A 19,766-nucleotide genomic window follows, 5' to 3' on the forward strand; every position below is an offset into this window, starting at 1 on the left:
CCCCTAAGTCCTCACGTGTGGCCCTTTGACTGAATCCAAATTTCACAAAACAAATCCTTTAAGGATTTGGATTCCGTTAAAGGACCCCTTCTCCACCCCTGATTTAGGCAATGGAAGGCATAACTGATACTCTGTCAATTGTTAGCAATTCCCCATATTCACCAATTGTCTTAATTCAATGGCCAACACCCTATAATTCTACCAGGAATTTTTTTTACTTATTTACACTTTGCTGTTGGGTTGTTTTGTTGTTGTTCAGTCTTTTTAGTTGTGTCCCACTCTTCATAACTCTATTTTGGGTTTTTTTGGCAAAGATACTTGAGGGGTTTGTCATTTCCGTCTCCAGATTATTTTACCAATGAGAAACTAAGGCAAGCAGGGTTAAGTGACTTGCCCAGAGTCACACAGCTATTAAGTGTCTGAGGCCAGATTTTACCTCAGATCCTCCTGATTATGGGCCCAGTGTTCTACCCACAGTACCACCTATCTCCTCTGCGTTCAAACCTGGCCTTAGACATACACTTTTTAAAAGTGTGACTCTGGGTAAGTCACTTAAGCTTCTTTGCCTCAGTTTCCTCATCTGCAAAATGAGCTAGAGAAGGAAATGGCAAACCACTCCAGTATCTTCGCCAAGAAAACCCCAAAAGGGGTCACGAAGAGTCTGATATGACTGAAACAACTGAACGACAACTTTGATTATTAGTGAGGTCTAGCCCTTTAAGCGATCACTAACAATTTGTGTCTCTTTTTTTGAAACCATCCTTTGACCATTGATTTATTGCACCTCTCATTATTTCCCAAATGCTATTTATTACTCACCTTGCTTTTTATCTCCAAGCTAAATTAGAATGCTTCTTTCTGAATCATCCTGAAATTCTGTCTTGGGGTCAGACTCTCTCTTTGGGACTTCAGACCAGCTTGATATCAAAAGCCTTAGTTTGCTCTCTATTTTGAAGGATTCCTCTAAACCTTGTCATATACTGTTTACCTTGCTTGGGTGTTTAGTATTCTAATTAAAGGGAAATCTATTTCCTTGGATTCCTTTCTTCTCCTTTCTTCTTATGTTCCCCCAATGTTAGCAGGGATTCCCAGTAGATTACTATCTTTTCTAGCACATAAGCTCTCCTGCCAAGCTTACCATCTTGGGAGAGGAGCTAAAACAAGTCCCCTGTCCCTTAACATTTTAACTTCTTCAGATGGCTTCTGCAGACATTGAAATTTTACCATATGCTGCTAAAGTTTTCCTGAATTCATTCCTAAGTCTTGCTTTCTTGACACAGGGAGCAGGCTGGTGACCTGCATAGCCCTCCTCACTCAAAACAAAGTCCAGTGCAAGTCATGTCATCATTTCTCTTATGTCATGGTCTTCTTCGAAAACAAAGGATGAACACAACAACAGCAGACACTATTAGATTGGCTCTAGGCACTCTTTCCTTTCTCTCCATATGGAGCACACAGGATATGGGGCAGGAGGGACCTTAGAGATGATGGCATCTAACCCCCTCCCTTTACACATGGGGAAAATAAAGCCCAAAGAATGGAATGACTTGCCTAAAGTGAAACATCTAAGCCAGTAGAAGAGTCAGGATTTGAACTCATGTCTTCTAGCTCTAAATCATAGTCATTCTACAACACCAGGTTGTCAGCACTGTTCCTATAGCTTGGGCTGCTGGAAAACTTAATTTGCAGTTTGTAAATTGTCTTGTGATTCCCTTCCTTTCCACAAATGCCTACCTTTGATCCATTTTATTGCTTATTAATTCCATAGGAGCTAGAAAGTTTTGAAGAGAAAAGAGAGGAAGAGGAGCTGAAATCATATTGGTTAATTAATAGGTTTGAGAAGGTTTGGTGGAGGAACTTAAAATGATTGGTCAAAATGAAGGCTTAGGATTGTCTGTGTTTCTATTTTTAAATAATAATAATATAAGTGGCATTTATATAGCATTTTAAGCTTTGCAAAGCACTTAACACATTTTACAGTCACCATGGAGGTAGATGTTATTATCTCTATTTTATAGATAAGGAAATTGAGGCAGACAGAGGTTAAGTGACTTGTCCAGAGTCAGAATGCTGCTAAGTATCTGAGACTGGATATGGACCATCATCTTGTTATTCTAAGTTCAGTTTTCTATGTCCTTTCTTAATTTGGATAGATAATGGAGGCTTGACTTTATGTATATATTGGTAGGAATGACAGTGAACTATGTTATTGTTGAGTTGTTTCAGTCATGGCTGACTCTCTGTGATCCCATCTGAGGTTTTCTTGGATAAGATACTGGAGTGGTTTGCCATTTTCTTCTCCAGCTCATTTTGCGGGTGAGGAAACTGAGGCAAGCAGGATTAAATGACTTGCCCAGGGTCACACAGCTAGGAAGTATCTGAGATCGGATTTGACCTCAGGCTTTCCTGATGCCAGGGTTCCACTATACCACCTAGCTGCCACTGTTACTCTGACCCGTCCCTATGTACTTCCTTTTCCTTGGGATGCGTAGGAGGTAGACATTAGTGAGATATGGTGGAAAGAACGCTGTGCTCCAAATCTAAGACCTAGGTTGTTTTTTTAAAGTAAACTATTGTTTTATTAAGTATTTTATTAGCACTTTTAGTATTTTATTTTTCCCCAGTCACATGTACAACAATTTTAACATTCTTTTTTAAAACTTTGAGTTCCAAATGTTTTCCTCTCCTGTCCTGCCACCCCTCATTGAAAAGGCAAGCAATTCAAAATTGGTTATATATATGTAGTAAGACCCAGATCTGAGTCATGTTCTGACATTCACTATCTGAATGACCTTGGGAAAGCGAATTGTTGTCTCTGAACCTGTCGCCTCATCTGTAAAACAGAGATAAAAACAGCTTGCATTACCTATCTATCAGGGTTCTTAAGAGGAAAGTGATATGGAAAAGGTCATTACAAAGGTGAATCATTATATCCTTTGTCTAGACACTTAAGTTCCTTGAGGGCAGGGATGGTGTTCCATCTAAACGTTATATCTTCTTCAGTGTCTGGCACAATGAGTCGAGCAAGCAAAAAATTATTAAATGCCTGCTGTACGTCAAGCAGCATGCTAGGTGCTGATGAAAGTGAGACAATTCTTGCTCTCCTGGAGTTCATATTCTACTAAATGTGTATACTACATGTAGTATTTTGCTTGATAAAATGCTTATCAGATTGAATTATTGAATTGAATAATAGCATGGATACAGATTCAATGATTATACGTATTGGTGTGTATGTCCTCAGAGTGAGAATACTACTCCTGTCTAGGGTCACACAGCTAGGGTCACATGAGGCTAGATTTGAACTCAGGTCTGTGGTACAGTGGATAAGGGCATGGAGTCAGGAAGACCTGAATTCAAATATGACCTTGGACACTAGTTGTGTGGCAAATCATTTAACCCTCTTTGCCTCAGTTTCTTCATCTGTAACATGAGCTGGAAAAAGAAAGGGCAAACCACCCCAGGATCTTTGCCAAGAAAACCCTAAATGGGATCAGAAAGAATCAGACACAACTGAAATGACTGAACAAGTTCCTGACTCCAGGTCCAGCTCTCTATCCATTTAACCTTCCTTATAAACAGGAATAATAGGTAAAATTTTGGACTAATGAATTTTGCCCCCCTGGCCAGTTCCAATCATAAATTAATTATTCTGTTACAATTAATTACCAAAATCTTATTTAAAATGTCTTTTGAATTATAATTATACTTATATAGTGCTTTTGAGAGTTAGAGAATGTTCTCACTGCATTCTAGCATTCCCCTGCCTGCCCATGCTATATACCTGCCCTAGGAATTTTGCACATTAGAAAGAGAAGGTAGAATATAATGTAGAGTCAGAAGACTTTGGTTTGAATTTGGCTTTAGACAGTTAGCTACATGACCTCCAATAAATCACTTCACCCTTTGAAACCTTAGATTCCTCATCTGTGTGACCTCTCTGACAAAGTGGGTAGTGGTGGTGGCACAGGGTGGTCCAGGCTCCTTGGGGAGTTAGGGCCTGAGGAGAGGAGATTAGACTTTTTGTTTCATACTCTCTGGCTTGTTAACCCCATCTTAGAGCACAGGGAAAAATTCTCAGAGCTTATGTACAGCTTATGTTTAGGGTGCCCACTAAAAGTAGAGTTAATAGGAAAGGAACAAAACGAAAGAACCGATAACCTGAGTCTTGGCTAGGGGAAAAGAGGAGGTACAGAAGAGCAATCTCAGAGATTATTGGGGTTGATTCCACTCCCTTTCTTTATCTACTTTCTTTTTATTTGAAAAGAGGGGAGTCATAGAAAGGGAAGAAAAATTGTAAGATGGTAAAAATAAAGGTAGAAAATACAATTAACCATCATAACTGTGAGTGTGAATGGGATAAACTCACCTATAAAATGGAGGATTGTAGCAGAATGGATTAGAAAACAAGACAGGGAAAGAAACTTAAAAGCAATGTCAATGGAAGGAGTTAAGGATCATCCAAAGAAGCTAAATAAAACCTTTTAGCTTGAATCTTTTTTTTTAATGATGTGGATAATATACGCATAAAACAAGCATGAGAACAGGTTGTCCTTGTGAAAAGTTGTCCTAATTTGTCCTTACTTGAGTGTGGGGTTGTCCCTACATATGAAAAGGGATTATCTTTAGACAGGTGTAGCCAGGCTTTTGGGAGATGATAAATATGCCAGGCTCACAGCTCCAGAGAATAAGAGCCCTCATTTATTACAGTCCCACTGCTAAACAGATTTCAGAGATGGATTGGATTTTCCATAGCTTTTACTACAAAGATCTACTTATAGCTGTCTTGCTGTTTCCAAATAGCCTCTCTTCAGGCTAGTGTGTGGTAGCAATGCAGGTGTTGTGTCTTTATGGTTTCTGGAAAAAATGGAAAAGGAATGGTGTTGTATGTTACTGGACAAACAAGCCTTCTTCCAAAAACTAAGCCCTCAGGTAAATACTCACCTTAAAGTATTTAAACACTTTTCAGAGCCAGAGGTCCTCCCAACCCTTGAGAACCAGTGGCTCATTAGAAATTGACAAAAGGTATGGGCCTTCCAACAAAAAAATCCCCCCTAATCAAGCTTCCTTTAATAGGTAGGCCCATCAGTGCTCTATTCATGTGCCATCTAGCTGACTCTGAGGCAAACATAGGTTAAATGACTTGCCTAGGGTCACAAAACTAATAAGTTTCTGAGGTCAGATTTGAACTCAGAATTTTTAAATTTGAAGTTCACTGCTCTGTCCATTGTGATATCTAAATGCCTCTTACAGGAAGCAGTAAATAGAGTTTAGTTTTTAAAAAAATGTTAAAAAAAAAAAAAAGGCCTGAAGTGTGGAAGATCTGAGGTCCAATATGGCCTCACACACTAACTGGGTAACCATGAGCACGTTACTTAACGTCTTCTTTAGTTTCCTCAACTGTCAAATGGGGATTGTAAAGGCACCTACTTTACAGTGTTTTGGGGGAGACTCAAATGAGATATTGCAAAGCACTTAGCCCAGTGTCTGGAACATAGTAGCCACTTAATAATCGCTTGTCCCCTCGCTCTTTAAAATAGTTAAAGCCCTGTATCAATGACAGTTCTTTGGAATTTATAATCTAATCTCACCCTGTTGCTTTCCCCCATTTTCTTATTTCCTTCTCTCCATTTTAGACTTTAAGATTGACTCTTTCCATACCATTCATCCTAAGCTGTTGGACTTTTAAAAAAACAAAAACTCTTTTCCCTTCAGAATATACTAGAATTCATCATTAATATTCTGTGGTATTGGGGTTAAGATGTCGGATTGTAGCCATCTGAGTCATTAGGGTTAGTTTAGGGTGTCACTGTTGTTCAGTTGTGTCCAACTCTTTGTGATCCCATGGACCAAGGATCCCAATGTTGTCTAAGAGATTTTCCTTGGCACAGATAGTGGAGTGGTTTTGATGAGGGCTGGAAAGGGGGTGTGAGACCCCCACAAAGACCAGGGTACCAGGGGCAGGTCATCTGGAGAAGAACTCACAAACTCAAGTATTGTTGAAGTCAAGGTAAAGGTTTATTATGCTTTTCAGCGGGCAAGAGCTCTTAGTGAACAGGAAAAGTTTATATAGGAAATTCTGTAGTATCACTTGTGCCAGATGTGCTAACTAGGTGTTTTGGGGTGGGATTAGGGTGTGGTCAGTCCTTAAAGGAACATGCAGTTTTGGTATCTACTGTGCAGGCATTTTACCCATAATTCATCAGGAAATAGCCCAAGTGGGAGGCTACCTAGAGGTGTGGTTTTAGGCCTGAAACGTCACTAAGTCAACCAACAGTCAGGGCTGACCAGGAAAAACCAGGCTTCTCTCGTCAATGTCTTATTAGACAAGGTTAATATAAGGGAGTATAGGTATGTCCAAGTCTAGAATACGTATGATTGGTCAATGAGTGGTAAATGTTGTTATGATCCAGTACACAGCCAGTTCAGTACACAGCTGGTTCAAACTAATGAGTTCTACAGGTGCAGCTGGCTACTACAGCAGGAAGGAGATAATGACTGGTGCTAGGGCAGTCTGTGTACTTGAGGGAGAAACTACCTGAAATAGTATTTTGATGTTAGGGAGAAATGTGATTTTTAAAGAGAAATGTGATTTTGGATTTGGGGCCCAAGGACATGCAACCAAGCACCCCATCAGTTTGCTCATTTTACAGATGGAGAAACTGAAGCAAACAGGGTAAAGTGACTTGCCCAGAGTCACACAGCTGCTAAGTGTCTGAGGCCAGATTTGAACTCAGGTCTTCCTAATTTCAGGTCCAGTGCTTTATCCACTGAGCCACCTAGCTCTCTCTGAGTTTAAGGTAGTACTATTCTAGGAGTTAAGTTCCTTTTTGGATTGCAGACTATTAAAATGGGCAGGAACCTTAGAAATTACCTTAATTTAACCCTCTCAGTTTTTTTGCAGACAATTGGAATTAAGTGACTTGCCCAGGGTCACACAGCCAGTAAGTGTCTGAGGTCAGATCTGAACTTTGGTCCTTCTGACTCCAGAGCCTGAGATCTATCCACTGTGCTACCAAGCTGCCCTTAACCCTCTTGTCTTAAAAAATGAGTACAGGTTTAGGGAGGTAAATATACTTATCCAAGGTTACAGTGCTAAAAAGTGGCTAGTGAAGCTGAAAAAACCCTGAATTTGGAGTCAGAGGACAAGAGTTCAAATCTCAGCTTGGTCACTTACAAGCAACCTCCCTTTGCTTTAATACTGTAAAAAGAGGGGGTTGGACAGATGACCTCAAAGGTCTCTTCAAGCTTTAATAGTGCCATCCATTGGGTGAAGCCCACTCAAATGGGCTTCAGTGTCTTCATTTATAAAATAAAGATATTGGAAGAGTTGACTTCTGAGGTCCCTTCTAGTCCTGAATATTTGCTCCTCTGATCTGCTATACCATGTTGCCTCCCTACTGGAGGATTTTAGCCAACAGACTCCCAGGAGACTGAAGCCCATTATTCAATCTGAATTTATTTCCAAGTAATGTTTCCATTAAAACATGTGCTAATCAAGGGTGTATCCACTGCTAACAGCTTTTCCATTTGCCCTTTCTCTCTTTTGTTTCCTGAAGCACAACAGAGCCTCTGATTGTCTTCCAGTGCAAAGTCAGTCTTGGAAATATATGTTTCCATAGGAAAAGGGATGCAAATGGAATCTATAGCCAGCAGGAGGTTTTCCAGGAAACTACTCAGGTAATGTTGCCTGGTGCTTTGTTACTGTTCCAGAGGGTGTCATAGTTTTTCTCCTGTTGTGAGTCCCAACCCCACCTCCTCACGCAGCTTTCACCCCGGGTCCTCTCTGATTTTATGTCTTATTAAGAAAAATGTTTAAAAGACAATGCCAATACAACAAGTGATTTAAAAGCAAGGCAGTTTCCCTTTTCCTCTTCACTCTCTCCACCTTTCCAAATCCATTCCACTTTATAAGAATGGTCCTAGTGTTAAACTTTCAAAACAGACATACAACAAAAATAACACAGCAGTGTAACCGGAATCAGGAGAACTGAGCAACACACATGTGAGGCAGAAAGGCAGCAGATGTTTCTAAGAGCCCTGAACCCCCTTTCCCATTCCTCCTCCACCCAGCTACCAGAGAATTTCCTACAGCACAGGTCTATCCATGACATTCCCTTCCTCAGACAGCATTAGTAAGTTCCTATTGCCTTTAGGATAAGAGACAAACTTCTCTGTGGCATTTAAAATCCTTTACAATCTGACTCTCACCTAGCTTTCCAGGCTGATTTCACATTACTTCAGGAGTGTGCTGGAACCGACTCAAACCAACTCAAGATCCAATTGTTAAATTTTCAGTTTGAGCTTAAATTGGCAAACTCTACCAATTGGAATTTGATTTATTGTTTTGTTGATTGTCTGGACAAGTAATGACAAACTCAAAGTAGAAAAGGGGACCACTAATCAGTTCACACACATGTTGACTTACTTTTAAAATGTAATGTTATCTATGTTTTATTGTACTTTTACTTATTTTGTTAGATATTTCCAAATTACATTTTAATCTGGTCCACCATATGGCTTGCAGTTGACACCTCTGGTCTAGACTCAAAAAACTGACGAAAAAAATGCTGTTTAAGCTTAAAGTGGGTCATATGTCCTTCTTTTTAGGGGTGGAGTCAGGGGAGAGCTGGTTGGGAAACATTCACCAGCATACCTTTTCTTCATGTACACTATATTGCAGTCAAACTTGGCATTTCATCTTCCACCTTTATACCTTGGCATCCCTTTCCCTGGAGTGTATTTTTCCTTCCCTTCCAACTCTAGGAATCTTTAGTTTCCTTCAAAGAACAGCTCATGCACCACTTAAAGGAATATTTTTCTGATCTCCCTAATTTTTAGGTCTCTCTTCCTCCTATGAATGAAAGTTTTTCAGGGACAGAGATTCTTTTCTCCAGGGCATAGTATGCTGTCTTGCATGCAGTTGAGGCTTACTAAATACTTTGTTGAACTGGGTATTCATTTGGGTTGGCTGATCTCTTCCCTTCTGAGGTTGCCTGTAACCAGTATCTAATAAAAGTGAAGCTGGCACAGGCTTCTGGGCTGATGCTCCTTAAACTGGCCCTGACCCATCAGAACTGACTATGTCATTGAAAGGGAGAGCTAGGGAGCCAGGTGAGGCCTTTGTGTGGCAGCTCAGGGGAGTCTGCTAACCTGAGTGGCTTTTTTTTCTTCATGTTTTCTTTGTGTATTGTATTTGTGTGTTAGTCCCCAAAGGGAGTCTCATGCAGTGAACCATATTACAAGCTAATGGAAGTCCATAGGCTCTGGCAGTGAGGATTCTGTGTTAGTGACAAGTGCATTTTTGGCAACACCTAGGCCCATCCCTTTTCCTCTGCATGATGTACCAGGATCCTTGTAATTAGAGACTGAAAGATCCTGATAGCTAGAATCTCATTTTTCATATCATGGAATTTATTATAGCGTCAGAATTTGATATAGACATGAGTCATCTTGGCAGCAGATCCGATCAGGTGTTTAGTAAATAATAATTAACATTTACAGAGCTCTTACTGTATGCCAAACACTGTGCTAAATGCTGTAAAATTATCATCTCATATGACCCTCGTAACAACCCAGGGAGGAAGGTATTCTTAATATCCCCATTTTACAGATGAGGAAACTGAGGCAAACAGAGGTTTCCCCCCCCCCCCCCCCCCCGGGTCACACAACTAGTAAATGTCAATGCAGATTTTAATTCAAATCTTCTTAACCCTACTCCATCCACTGTACCATCTATGGATAGCCAACGGTGATGTTTACTGAGTCCTCAACATAGCAAAATAAAAGGAATTATGAATCAAGGCAACTCTTCAGGTACTTGAAGGCTAAGAAAATGAGGACTTCCTTTCAGCAAACACAGCAAATATTGTAGCTTGGCTGGTGAATGGATTATACATGAGAAAAAAATGAGAAAAGAGGCTGGAAAAATGGGCTGAAGCCTGATTGTGGAAGGTCTTGAATAACAAGCTGAGGAGTCTGGACCTGGTTCATGAGGGTATCTGAACAAGAGATGTTCATGGAAAATAATAAAACATGACATTCACAAAGGATTTTAAATTCAATGAAGTGCTTTAGATAACCAATCTCATTTGAGCCTTGCAACAGCCCAATGAAATGGGTACTCACAAACAGTCTTATCCCCATTTTATAAATGGGAAAGCTGAAGCTTAGAGTACTTAAGTGATTTGTCCATGGCATTACATAAGTTAATGAGAGTTAGACATAGGTTTTGAATCCAAGTGCCCCGTATTCCAAGTTCCAGACTCTATTTACTAAGCTATATTGCTTCTTAATCTTGTGGTATTGTGAAGAATAATTTTGGGGTTAGAAGAGAATGGGGAGATCAGTTAGGCCCAATATTGCATGTCGACATAAAAGATAAATAGAAAGGAAGAAGGAAGTGAAAGGGAGAAGTCATAATATGGTTTCAAGCTTGGGTCATGGATAAAACGGCAGCACCACTAAAAGAAATGGGTAAATTATGAACAGCCTCTAGTTTGGGGAAGGGAAGGATGAATTTTGTTCCAGATGTGGTGAGTGAGAAGTGCTGATCAGTGGACAGAAGTGAGCAGTCTTAGGGTTAAGAGTTACCCATTAAGAGGTGGATGAGATCGTTGAATTAGAGAAGCCTAGACCTGGAGGGTGGATTCATGATTTGCCAGAGATTGTCAGATAATGTTTCTGAGCTGGAAAGGACATTGGAGGTTCATTATACATTCAAATATGAGACTCCTATTATACCTGTCCCTAAAGGTTTATCCAGACTCCCCTTGGAGATCTGCCATGAAAGTGAATTTACTGTTTACCAAGACATTCCATTTTCCTTTTGGATGGTTCAAATTATTTTTGAGAAATACTTCCTCATAGAGAGCCAAACTCTGCCTCCCTTTAACTTTTGCTCATTGTTCCTAGTTTTGTCTCCTGCGATGAAACAAAATCATTCTAACCCCTCTTGGGAACGATTGGCCTTCAAATATTAAAAGCAGCTAACGTTCCCCATTCAAGTCTTCTCTAGGCAAAAAAAATAAAATAAAATAGAGATAGGGAGCAGCCCTGTGATTTTATTAATATGTAACCCCTGGGTGAATTCCCTTTTCCAGTGAATGTCAGCACCTTCTCTGTAACTTAGAGAGTTAGAGAGCATTGAACAGTTAATTCACTTGCCTAGGGTCACATAGCCAGGGAGCTGGGCTGGAACCTAGTTCTTGGCTTTGAGGTCAGTTTTCAATCCACTGCCTTCCTGCTCTCTTAAGGCTAAAACATTTATTAAATTAGATCATTGTGTGGATTTTATGATGTGGTTGTGAGTGGCCTGACCATTCTGCTCTCTCTAGGGGGCCAATGCCCTTCTTAAAATATGGTAGCCACATGGAAACACAGTACCTCAGCCGTGTTCAGGGGCGAGGTCTATCACCACACTCGTTCTGTATACTTTTTACTGTAAATGCGATCTAAAATAACCTTTGCTTTTTTTTTTTTTTGGCAGTGACATCATAATGGTGACTCATGGTGTTTGAGATTATAGGTTCAGAACTGGACAGAACTTTAGGGACCTATAGTTCAACCTCCCCATTTTACAGATGAGATAAATGTGGACCTAGAGGAGTGAAGCAATTTTCCCAAAGTCAAGGAGCCAGTAAGGGGGCAGAGGTCAAATTTGAACTGTGGTCCCTCTGACTCCAAATTCAATGCATTCTTCATTGTTCCACCTTCCCAATCCCACGATATCTCTAGATCCCTTTCAGAACTGCTGTTAAATCAAGCCTCTCCTGTTCTGTACTTGTGCTGTTGATTTTTTTTTTTTTATCAAGTAGAGGACTTATGTTTATCCCTAGTAAATTTGAGCCCATCTGTTAGTACTCAGTACAGAGGCAGCAGGGGGACTGTAAGGCTGGCAGCTTTTATATGGAGCAGCACAGAGCTGTGAGCAGCTGAGCCAAATTTCTGCTACCATTGTGGGCACGTAGGGACATCCAGTACAGCGGGAGATTTATGGAGGAGGAGGAGGAGGAGCAGTTTCCTCACTAGTAGTTAAAGAGCTGGCTGCTACTGTGGAGCTTTTGTTGTCTTTTCAGTTGCCCTGGGAAGATGACTCAGACCCTCATCAGCCTCTGGGGCTTGGGATTATTATGGTAACAGTGTGGGGCTTCCCTAGAGACGTCCCCCCATGGGTGGGGTACTGTCTATCTTCTCTGCAATGGCAGCTTTGTTTTTTAAAGATGGTGTCTTCGATTGCCATGTACATCAGTTCTTTTACTTTTCCCATTTCCCACCGTGCCCTTCTAGGACTTTTGTATGCTGTGGTCAACCTTATTTAACCTCATTGACTAGGCTTGGTTTTCCAGTACTAGGCATTGCCTGTGATGATAGTTTTTTCATGATAGATGAAGGTTGTATATATGATACAATATTGTTTGGAGCCTTACCCAACAAACGTTGGTAAGAGTTTGAGGACTCTACCCTCTTAATGTCTTTTTAGATCCTGATTCTGTCACCTATTTTATGAGTTTTATGATTCCTGGTATGGACAGATTTGGTGAGCTTACTTACATCTAGTAAAGTAAGGCCAAGGACAGAATCCTGTAATAGCCAGCTAGAGACCTCCTTCCAAGATGATGCTCATACATCAATCATCACTTATTGATCAACCGATCAAATGTGAGTCTACATAATTGTACCATGATCTGGACCATATCTTTCCATCTTGTCCACAATCATCTTGGACAAGATTATATTGTCAAATGCATTGCTGAAATCCAGGTTTTTTTAATGTCTATAACATTTTCACAGACTACTTAGTCTAGTAAAATAGTCAAAAGAAATGAATTTAATCTAGCATGACTTGTTCTTAATGAACCCATGATGCCTCATAATGATCAATGATTCTCTAAGTACTCATAGATCATCCCTTTAGTATTCATTTCAGAATTTTACCAGGAAATGATATAAAGCTAATCTGTCTACATTCTTCTTCTGATTTTTGAGATTTGAGAAATTATATCAAGTTTATCTGCCTGAAGACTTCTTCTATCTTTTGAGGCTTGGGACAACATTAGCCCAGCTCCAATCCTAGAGCATCATTATTTTGCCTGATTATTCCTGTTAACTGAATGCTAAGTTCTGTTATTTTTCTGCTACTGAAGGACTATAAGTGTTGTAAATGCCCTCTAAATTTAATACTTAGGAGCAAAGCCCAGCTGCCCCACCCTTAGTTCCAGTTCTGGTACGGTAGTGAAAGAAGGCTAACAACACGTAGAGTTTGTTGTCACTGTACTCCCTCTCCTCCTCCTCCTCCCCATTTTCTGGCTTCTAGCTTAAGCTGATTTACCTCCCAAACCCCATTCCCTTATCTTCCTGCCATCCAACAGATTATACCACATTTCTTTTCTTTTCATTCTAAACAACAACAGGGAATTTATAGAGGAGGAAAATTGGTATTGATAATTTTACTGGTCTAAACTAGAACCAGGAGGCAGAGAGCTCTCAAACTTATTTTAATGGGGCGGGATTCTTATTCTAAAGAATATAGCCTTTCTTCAGTCTTCTCCAGCTCAATCTGGCATCTTTAAGAATTAGAGACCTTATTAGTATACACAAATGCAAGACATCATTGCAAGTTTGGCCAATTACAAAGTGTTTTTACATAATTCTTCATTTGATCTGGATAAAAATGTTGTCCAAGAGATAGGATGGTTTCCATATTGCAGAGGAATAGGGAGGTGGGACTGCATCTCAAATGCAGGTCTTTTGACTCAGAGTCCAGTACTCTTTTGAATACAGCACAGTCTCTAATTCCAAAGAAGTTCTGCTTAGGTGAAAACCTCTACTTCACCTTGAGACCTTTGAGCTCCCAATTTTTCCAGTTTTTCTTGGTCCCCACTAAAAATGCACATGTGGCCAAGGACAGTCTAGGGATGGACTGAAGAGAAAACCCAGGAACTCCAGTGGGAGCTCTGTGCAGTTTAGTCCTTTTTAAAAGACAACCATACATAGTATTTATTAATTGTTTTTTTTCAGTTTTATCTCCTGGCTGACTTGTAAGCTGCCTAAAGAAGTTGGGAATGCCATTTCTCTTTCAGGCTCTGCAGGGCTCACACCAGTTTGGTGCCTAAAGTAGATACTCAGATACTTGTGGGTGTGACCCTGAGAGTCAGGCAGACAACCCAGACCACAAAGTATAGTTTGGACCAGACCATAAGTCAAAATTCTCAGGTCTATTCTCAGATCTCTGTTTTATTTCTGTTCTATTTAGACAAGAGAGGCAGGTAGTTTAAACTGTCTATGTCTCACTTTCTCCATGACCCAAAACAAAAATAGTTGGGGGTTTTTGTATTTTTAAAAGGTGGTAGCAGTTAGGTGACACAATGGATAGAGTGCTAGAGTTGGAGTCGGGAAGACCTGAGTTCAAATTCTGCCTAAGAGAATTCCTTAGCTGTGTAATCTTGACAAGTCATTATGCTCATTCAGCCTCAGTCTCCTCATCTGTAAAATGGAGGTAATAATAGCACTTACCTGCCAGGGTTGGTGTGGAGATCAAATGAGATAATATGCATAAAGCATTGTGCAAATTTTAAAATACCATACAAATTTAAGGTATTGTTAATAACATGTATAGGGAACGTTATAAGAAATACAGTCACAAGAATATAATGTCCAGATCACTCCTGAGCAGTTCTGGAATCTGTGCCTCCAAGATTTATGTCTTACCCCACGTTTTTCTCCTGTTGCCCCTCTGTCACCACAGCTATAAGGATGTGGCTGCCACATGTAACCAAAGTGGAATAGGTGCCTCTGACTTTTATGAGCTTATATCTACTTTTTTTCAGTGGATAGAGAGCTGGACCTGTGGTCAGGAAGTGAGTTCAAAACTGGCCTCCCATACTTACTGGGTATAATCTGCCCAGTTTTCACATCTGTAGAATAGGAATGATAACAACACTTACCTCCCAGGGTTGTTGTGAGGATCAAATGAGATCCTGTTTGTGCTTTGTAAACCTTAAAGCACAGTTGCATAGAAATATTTATTTATTGTGTGGTGGTGGGTAGTTTTATTATTGCTTTCAGGCAACCTTGTTGTTCATCCTTCATTCTCAGAGAATACCGATGACATCAGGAGGTGATGTCTTGACTTGCAAGTGGATCGGATTTAAGTGAGGCAGGGCTGTGCAAAGTCATCAGTCTTACTCTCTCCTCCAGAGTCATCAGAGTCCATTGACAAGACATAAGTTATACAACCTATCTGAAATCCAGTGACAGTGATCCCACAGACTAATCCCAGAAATTCTGGAGGTGCTTAGAGAGGAATTAGAAATGGCACTCATTAGAACTAAGATGGGGAAACCAGGTGAACTAGACCAACTGCACACAAAGGAAATCTGGACTGGAGGCAACATCATGATGAAGTCATTGAAGAATCAATTCCCAAAGTATTGGAAACAAGGAAGTGTATGGAAATGACTAGAAAAATCCTGAATCTTATTAATGCTGAAAAAATAACCAAGAGAATATCAATAACTCTCAACTCCTCTATAAAATGTAGGATCAAAGGATCATAGATGCAGGACTAGAATGAATCTTAGAGGCCACTGAGTTCAACTTTCCATTTTACAGATGAGAAAAACAGGTCCAGAAAGCTGGTGACTTCTCCAGGGTCACACAGCTAGTGTATGAGTCAGGTTTTCCTGTCTCCTTCAGGGCTTCCTGACTCCAAGGACAGCACCACATTTGTTATATTATGCTGGGGATCACCTACGTATTCAACAAGGGCATCCTAGATAAGCATGTTCATAGGGAATGGGAAGGCTTTTGTGAATAAATTTCCAAATTCATTCATCTTCATGTCTTTCATCAAGGTGTGTCCCATCCATATACCAAAAGAGGGCAACAGAATTTGATGACCTTATGAGCATATGCTAGGAGAGGCATGCAATAGGAAGAGGCATACACACCAAAAGTGTTCACCGTTGCCATGGAGGAGATCCAGCCAAGAGTCCAAACGGAAGAGAGATTCCCTGTACATGGCAAAGTTCTCTCCAGATGCTCCTTTGGGTGGCTGGTCTTGTGTGAACTGCACCACCCTCCACAATGTTGCTAAGCCTATTAGAAAAGATTCAGAACCACACAAAAGAAATGAGCATTGCCCAAGGTAAAATTTTAAGAGTGTCAGAAGCAAAATAAGAACCAAAACAAAATCACAAAGTCCTGTTCTTGCTTCCCAACCTCTTTCTCAGTTCTCAAAAAACTTTAATGCCCTTACATCAGTGGGTCAGTGGTAGGCTAGGGCTAAGAAAGGCTGAAAACAGACTTTAAATATAGTCTGTTAGTTTGAGAAGAGAATAAAATTAAATAGTCTAAGCCAACAGAGAAGGTAATGCTTCCAATAAGTCTCCTCTATCTGGACTGTCACGGGGTATTGGTTTTTATATTACCTCCTAGTGGGTCATGGAGGCCATTTTGGGAAATGAAGAGATAACTTTCCCATTTTCAACAATAGTAAGAATGATCCCACTTGGCAAATTCATGACTTATCTCGGCCAATATTCTGTTTCTGACAAAGGTACAAAGGGCCATGCTATTGGCTGTCCTTAATGCCATCCAAGGTTTCCTAACAACAAATGTCTCTTCTATACCTTGTTGAGTGAGAAGAGATGGAGGGAACTTAATGCCTATCAGAGACAGCCTGGATGGATGATAGCTCATTTTGGAGCCAGGAATACTTGACTTCAAGTCCTACCTCTACCGGTAGGAACTGTGTGACTCTGGGCAAGTCACTTAATCTCTTGGCAAGATTAGAGAGTTGACTCACTAAACCAACAAGTTTCACTGAAGGTGCCAACTCTCATTGGTACAGATAAGTTTTTTCAACTCAAAATTTCTTTTACCAATGAAATCATAGGTCCATACCATTCCCATCTAATTCTTGCTTGATTACTGCTAAAATCAGAGCTACATTGAGGTGTTTGCTCAACTTATATGTGACATTACAGTTGATTCTTTTTAAAAAAATTATTTTAGCTGTCAATATCATAGTAGCCTGATGTCAGCAATGTTTTCTTGGGTGGAAGAGAATTCCTTATTCCTTGCTAATTGTTTAATTAGGTCATTGCCCTAAGCAGTTTTTCCATGAGGAACATATGTTGCCTTCTACATGGATGCAAGTGAAATACCATTAGCAAACACTAATGATGTATTTAAAGACTCAATTCAAACCTCATTTCTCCATTTAAAAAATATTTTATGTTTTATAAATGTACATATATATATTTTGATGTATATGTTTTCTATAAAGGCAATTTTTCACATTCATATAAAAAATTTTTGAGTTTTACATTGTCTCGTTCTCTCCCATCCCCTCCCCCTGCCTTGAGACAGTAAGCAGTTTGATACAAGTTATGCATGTTCAATCATGCAAAACATGTTACCATATTAGTCATATTGTGAAAGAAGACACAGACCCAAAAGAAAAAAAACATACAAAATACAGAAAGTGAAAAATAGTAAGCTTCAATCTGCATTCAGACTCCTTTCTCTGGAGGTGGATAGCACTTCATGAAATAGCTCTTTACCAAATGAAATACAGTTAAATCTCATCCATCTCCACCCCTAGTTAGGAAACCCTATCTTCCTTGAGGCTGGTGATGGAATAGGGAAGCAAGAGGAAAAGAAGCAAAATTATTAGGTATATATGAAGCCAAATATTTTACATTTTAAAAATGATTCCCAATGTCCAACAAACAGCCCAGTTTCCTCAAGCATTAGGCTATAACAATCTTCTAACAGAAAAAAAATTGGACAAATAGTTCCCTTGGAATTAATTGGATTTGACTTAAATTCATAAAGTACTTCTATAATAATTAACAATAATAAAGATACCTTTTGTTCATGTCACATTTTGTAGGGTGAACACTCACCGTAAAATATTCAATTGAAAATGTTTTGAGTAACCTTCTGATGACACACTATGTGTCTGTTATTGGAGGACCAGCTGAGTTCAGTGAGTGAGGTTCATTACCGAAAGGATGGCCGCTAGGCCACAACATTTTTTTGGCTACAGCAAATCTGTGGAGGGAATATTCCACCAATGAGATTGGAGAACTTTTAATACATTAAAGTAAGCATTCAATTATGACTTTGCTGAGTCATAACTAACAATTTTGTGCCTGGGGCAAGCACAGCACAAATGCTTCTTGAATTTAGTTGGAGAAGAGAGGGAGTGGAAATTTCCTGGACACTGTACTTACTATGGGAAGTAAGCCATGGTCTAATAGTTTCCTATTTTGCCTAACTGTTATTACTAACTAGGCGCTGAGTTTCTGTCTGTGCTGCTGAAGGACTGAAAGTATTATCAGCACCTTTCTAAACTTTGGTGCCCTGGGACAGCGAGGTGGCACAAGTGAATAGATCACTCGGTCTGGAGTCACACACAGACACTTACTAGCTGTGTGACTCTGGAAAAGTCACTTAACCTCTGCCTGCCTCAGTTTCCCCAGCAATTATATGGAGATAATAATAGCACCTGCCTCTGAGGCAGAATTGTAAAGTACTTAGTACTGTGCCTGATATATAGTAGGGTTAGTGCTCACCATGGAACTTTGCTAGAAAAGGATCTTAGTGTTTTTCACTTGAAATTTGGAAAGTAAACACCTGCTACAGTAGGCATTCTATCTCTCTCTGTCTCTCTCTGTCTCTGTCTCTCTGTCTCTCTCTCTCTGTCTCTGTCTCTGTCTCTCTGTCTCTCTTTCTCTCCCTCTCTCTACCTGGGTAATGCCAAACCTTAAAGTGTACTGAGTTGTTTGGCTAATCTGTATTATTTTCCAACCTCTTCTCCTGACCTCTACCTCAATTTCCCCCATCCCTTCCCTCCCCAGGGATTGCCACCAAAGCTGTGAAGGGCTCTGTTGTTCACAGCTGAGGGAGAAACTCATCAACCTGATGCCAATCTTTCTGCCATCCTGGTTGACCCCATTCACAGCATTTGGACTCAGCATTTTCCTTGTGTCTTCGAGAAATATGCAGTTTTCTTTAGGCTCTGGCTATCAAGGCTTGTTATCACAGCTACTCATGCTGCAAGAGTCAGAGAAGTGCTTCCTCAGCCCATCCTTCTTTCCAATTGAATGTAAAACGAGGTTATCAAATTTCTCTCTCTCTAATTCGTTCTCTAGGGATGTCAGCACATTTGGAGTCTCCCTGTAGCCCCGTTTTCTGACAGTGTGTATCATTTCCGAGTAGCTGCACCGGTAAGGATGTCTTCCTTTTTTCCCACCTTGTATTAAACCATGTGCATGAGAAAACAACCCAAATTAAAAATAATACTTCAGCTAGACTTACTTCTTCCCTTAACACCCTTTTTCTTCCTCTTTCCCAGGATTTGGCCGACTGCTCCACAGACCAGTACTTTGCCGGAATATTTTTCACAGATTACTACTTTTATTTTTATCGACATTGCAGCTAAGTTATTAGAATTTGGTTGGGTTCTTTATCAAAAGAAAAAAAAACAGGAAGAAATGCTTCTTCAAGGTCCTCTTTCCCTCCCTCTCTCCATCCTTATTGCTGAGAGTTCCATTCTTGTCTGGGTTTCACTGAATTGAAAAATATTAAGGAGGAGAATAAAGTGTTTGCTGGAACCTAGGGTTGTGTGTACTTCTATGGAGTCCCAATTGGGAAAATGCTATTTCTCCAAGTGTTCAGCATTATTAGGTCTGGAAATGTAGCCTCTTCATTTTTAATGCTGCTAGGAGATAATAGAGGATCTGTGCTTTGCTCAG

At 40.1% G+C, this 19,766-nt stretch overlaps 1 protein-coding gene across 1 annotated transcript in view; it reads left to right on the forward strand.

The window, feature by feature from the left end:
- MYRFL (myelin regulatory factor like) overlaps positions 1 to 19,629 on the forward strand; it is a 119,340-nt gene extending 99,711 nt beyond the window's left edge. The window contains exons 21-23 of the mRNA XM_072655366.1: positions 7,560 to 7,680; positions 19,164 to 19,238; positions 19,367 to 19,629. Coding sequence (XP_072511467.1) covers positions 7,560 to 7,680; positions 19,164 to 19,238; positions 19,367 to 19,453 — 283 coding nt within the window. The 3' untranslated portion in view covers positions 19,454 to 19,629. The remainder of the gene's footprint in view (positions 1 to 7,559; positions 7,681 to 19,163; positions 19,239 to 19,366) is intronic.
- The last annotated feature ends 137 nt before the right edge of the window (positions 19,630 to 19,766 follow it).

This window comes from Notamacropus eugenii, chromosome 3 (genome assembly GCF_028372415.1).
Source record: "Notamacropus eugenii isolate mMacEug1 chromosome 3, mMacEug1.pri_v2, whole genome shotgun sequence".
Lineage (NCBI taxonomy): Eukaryota > Metazoa > Chordata > Mammalia > Diprotodontia > Macropodidae > Notamacropus > Notamacropus eugenii.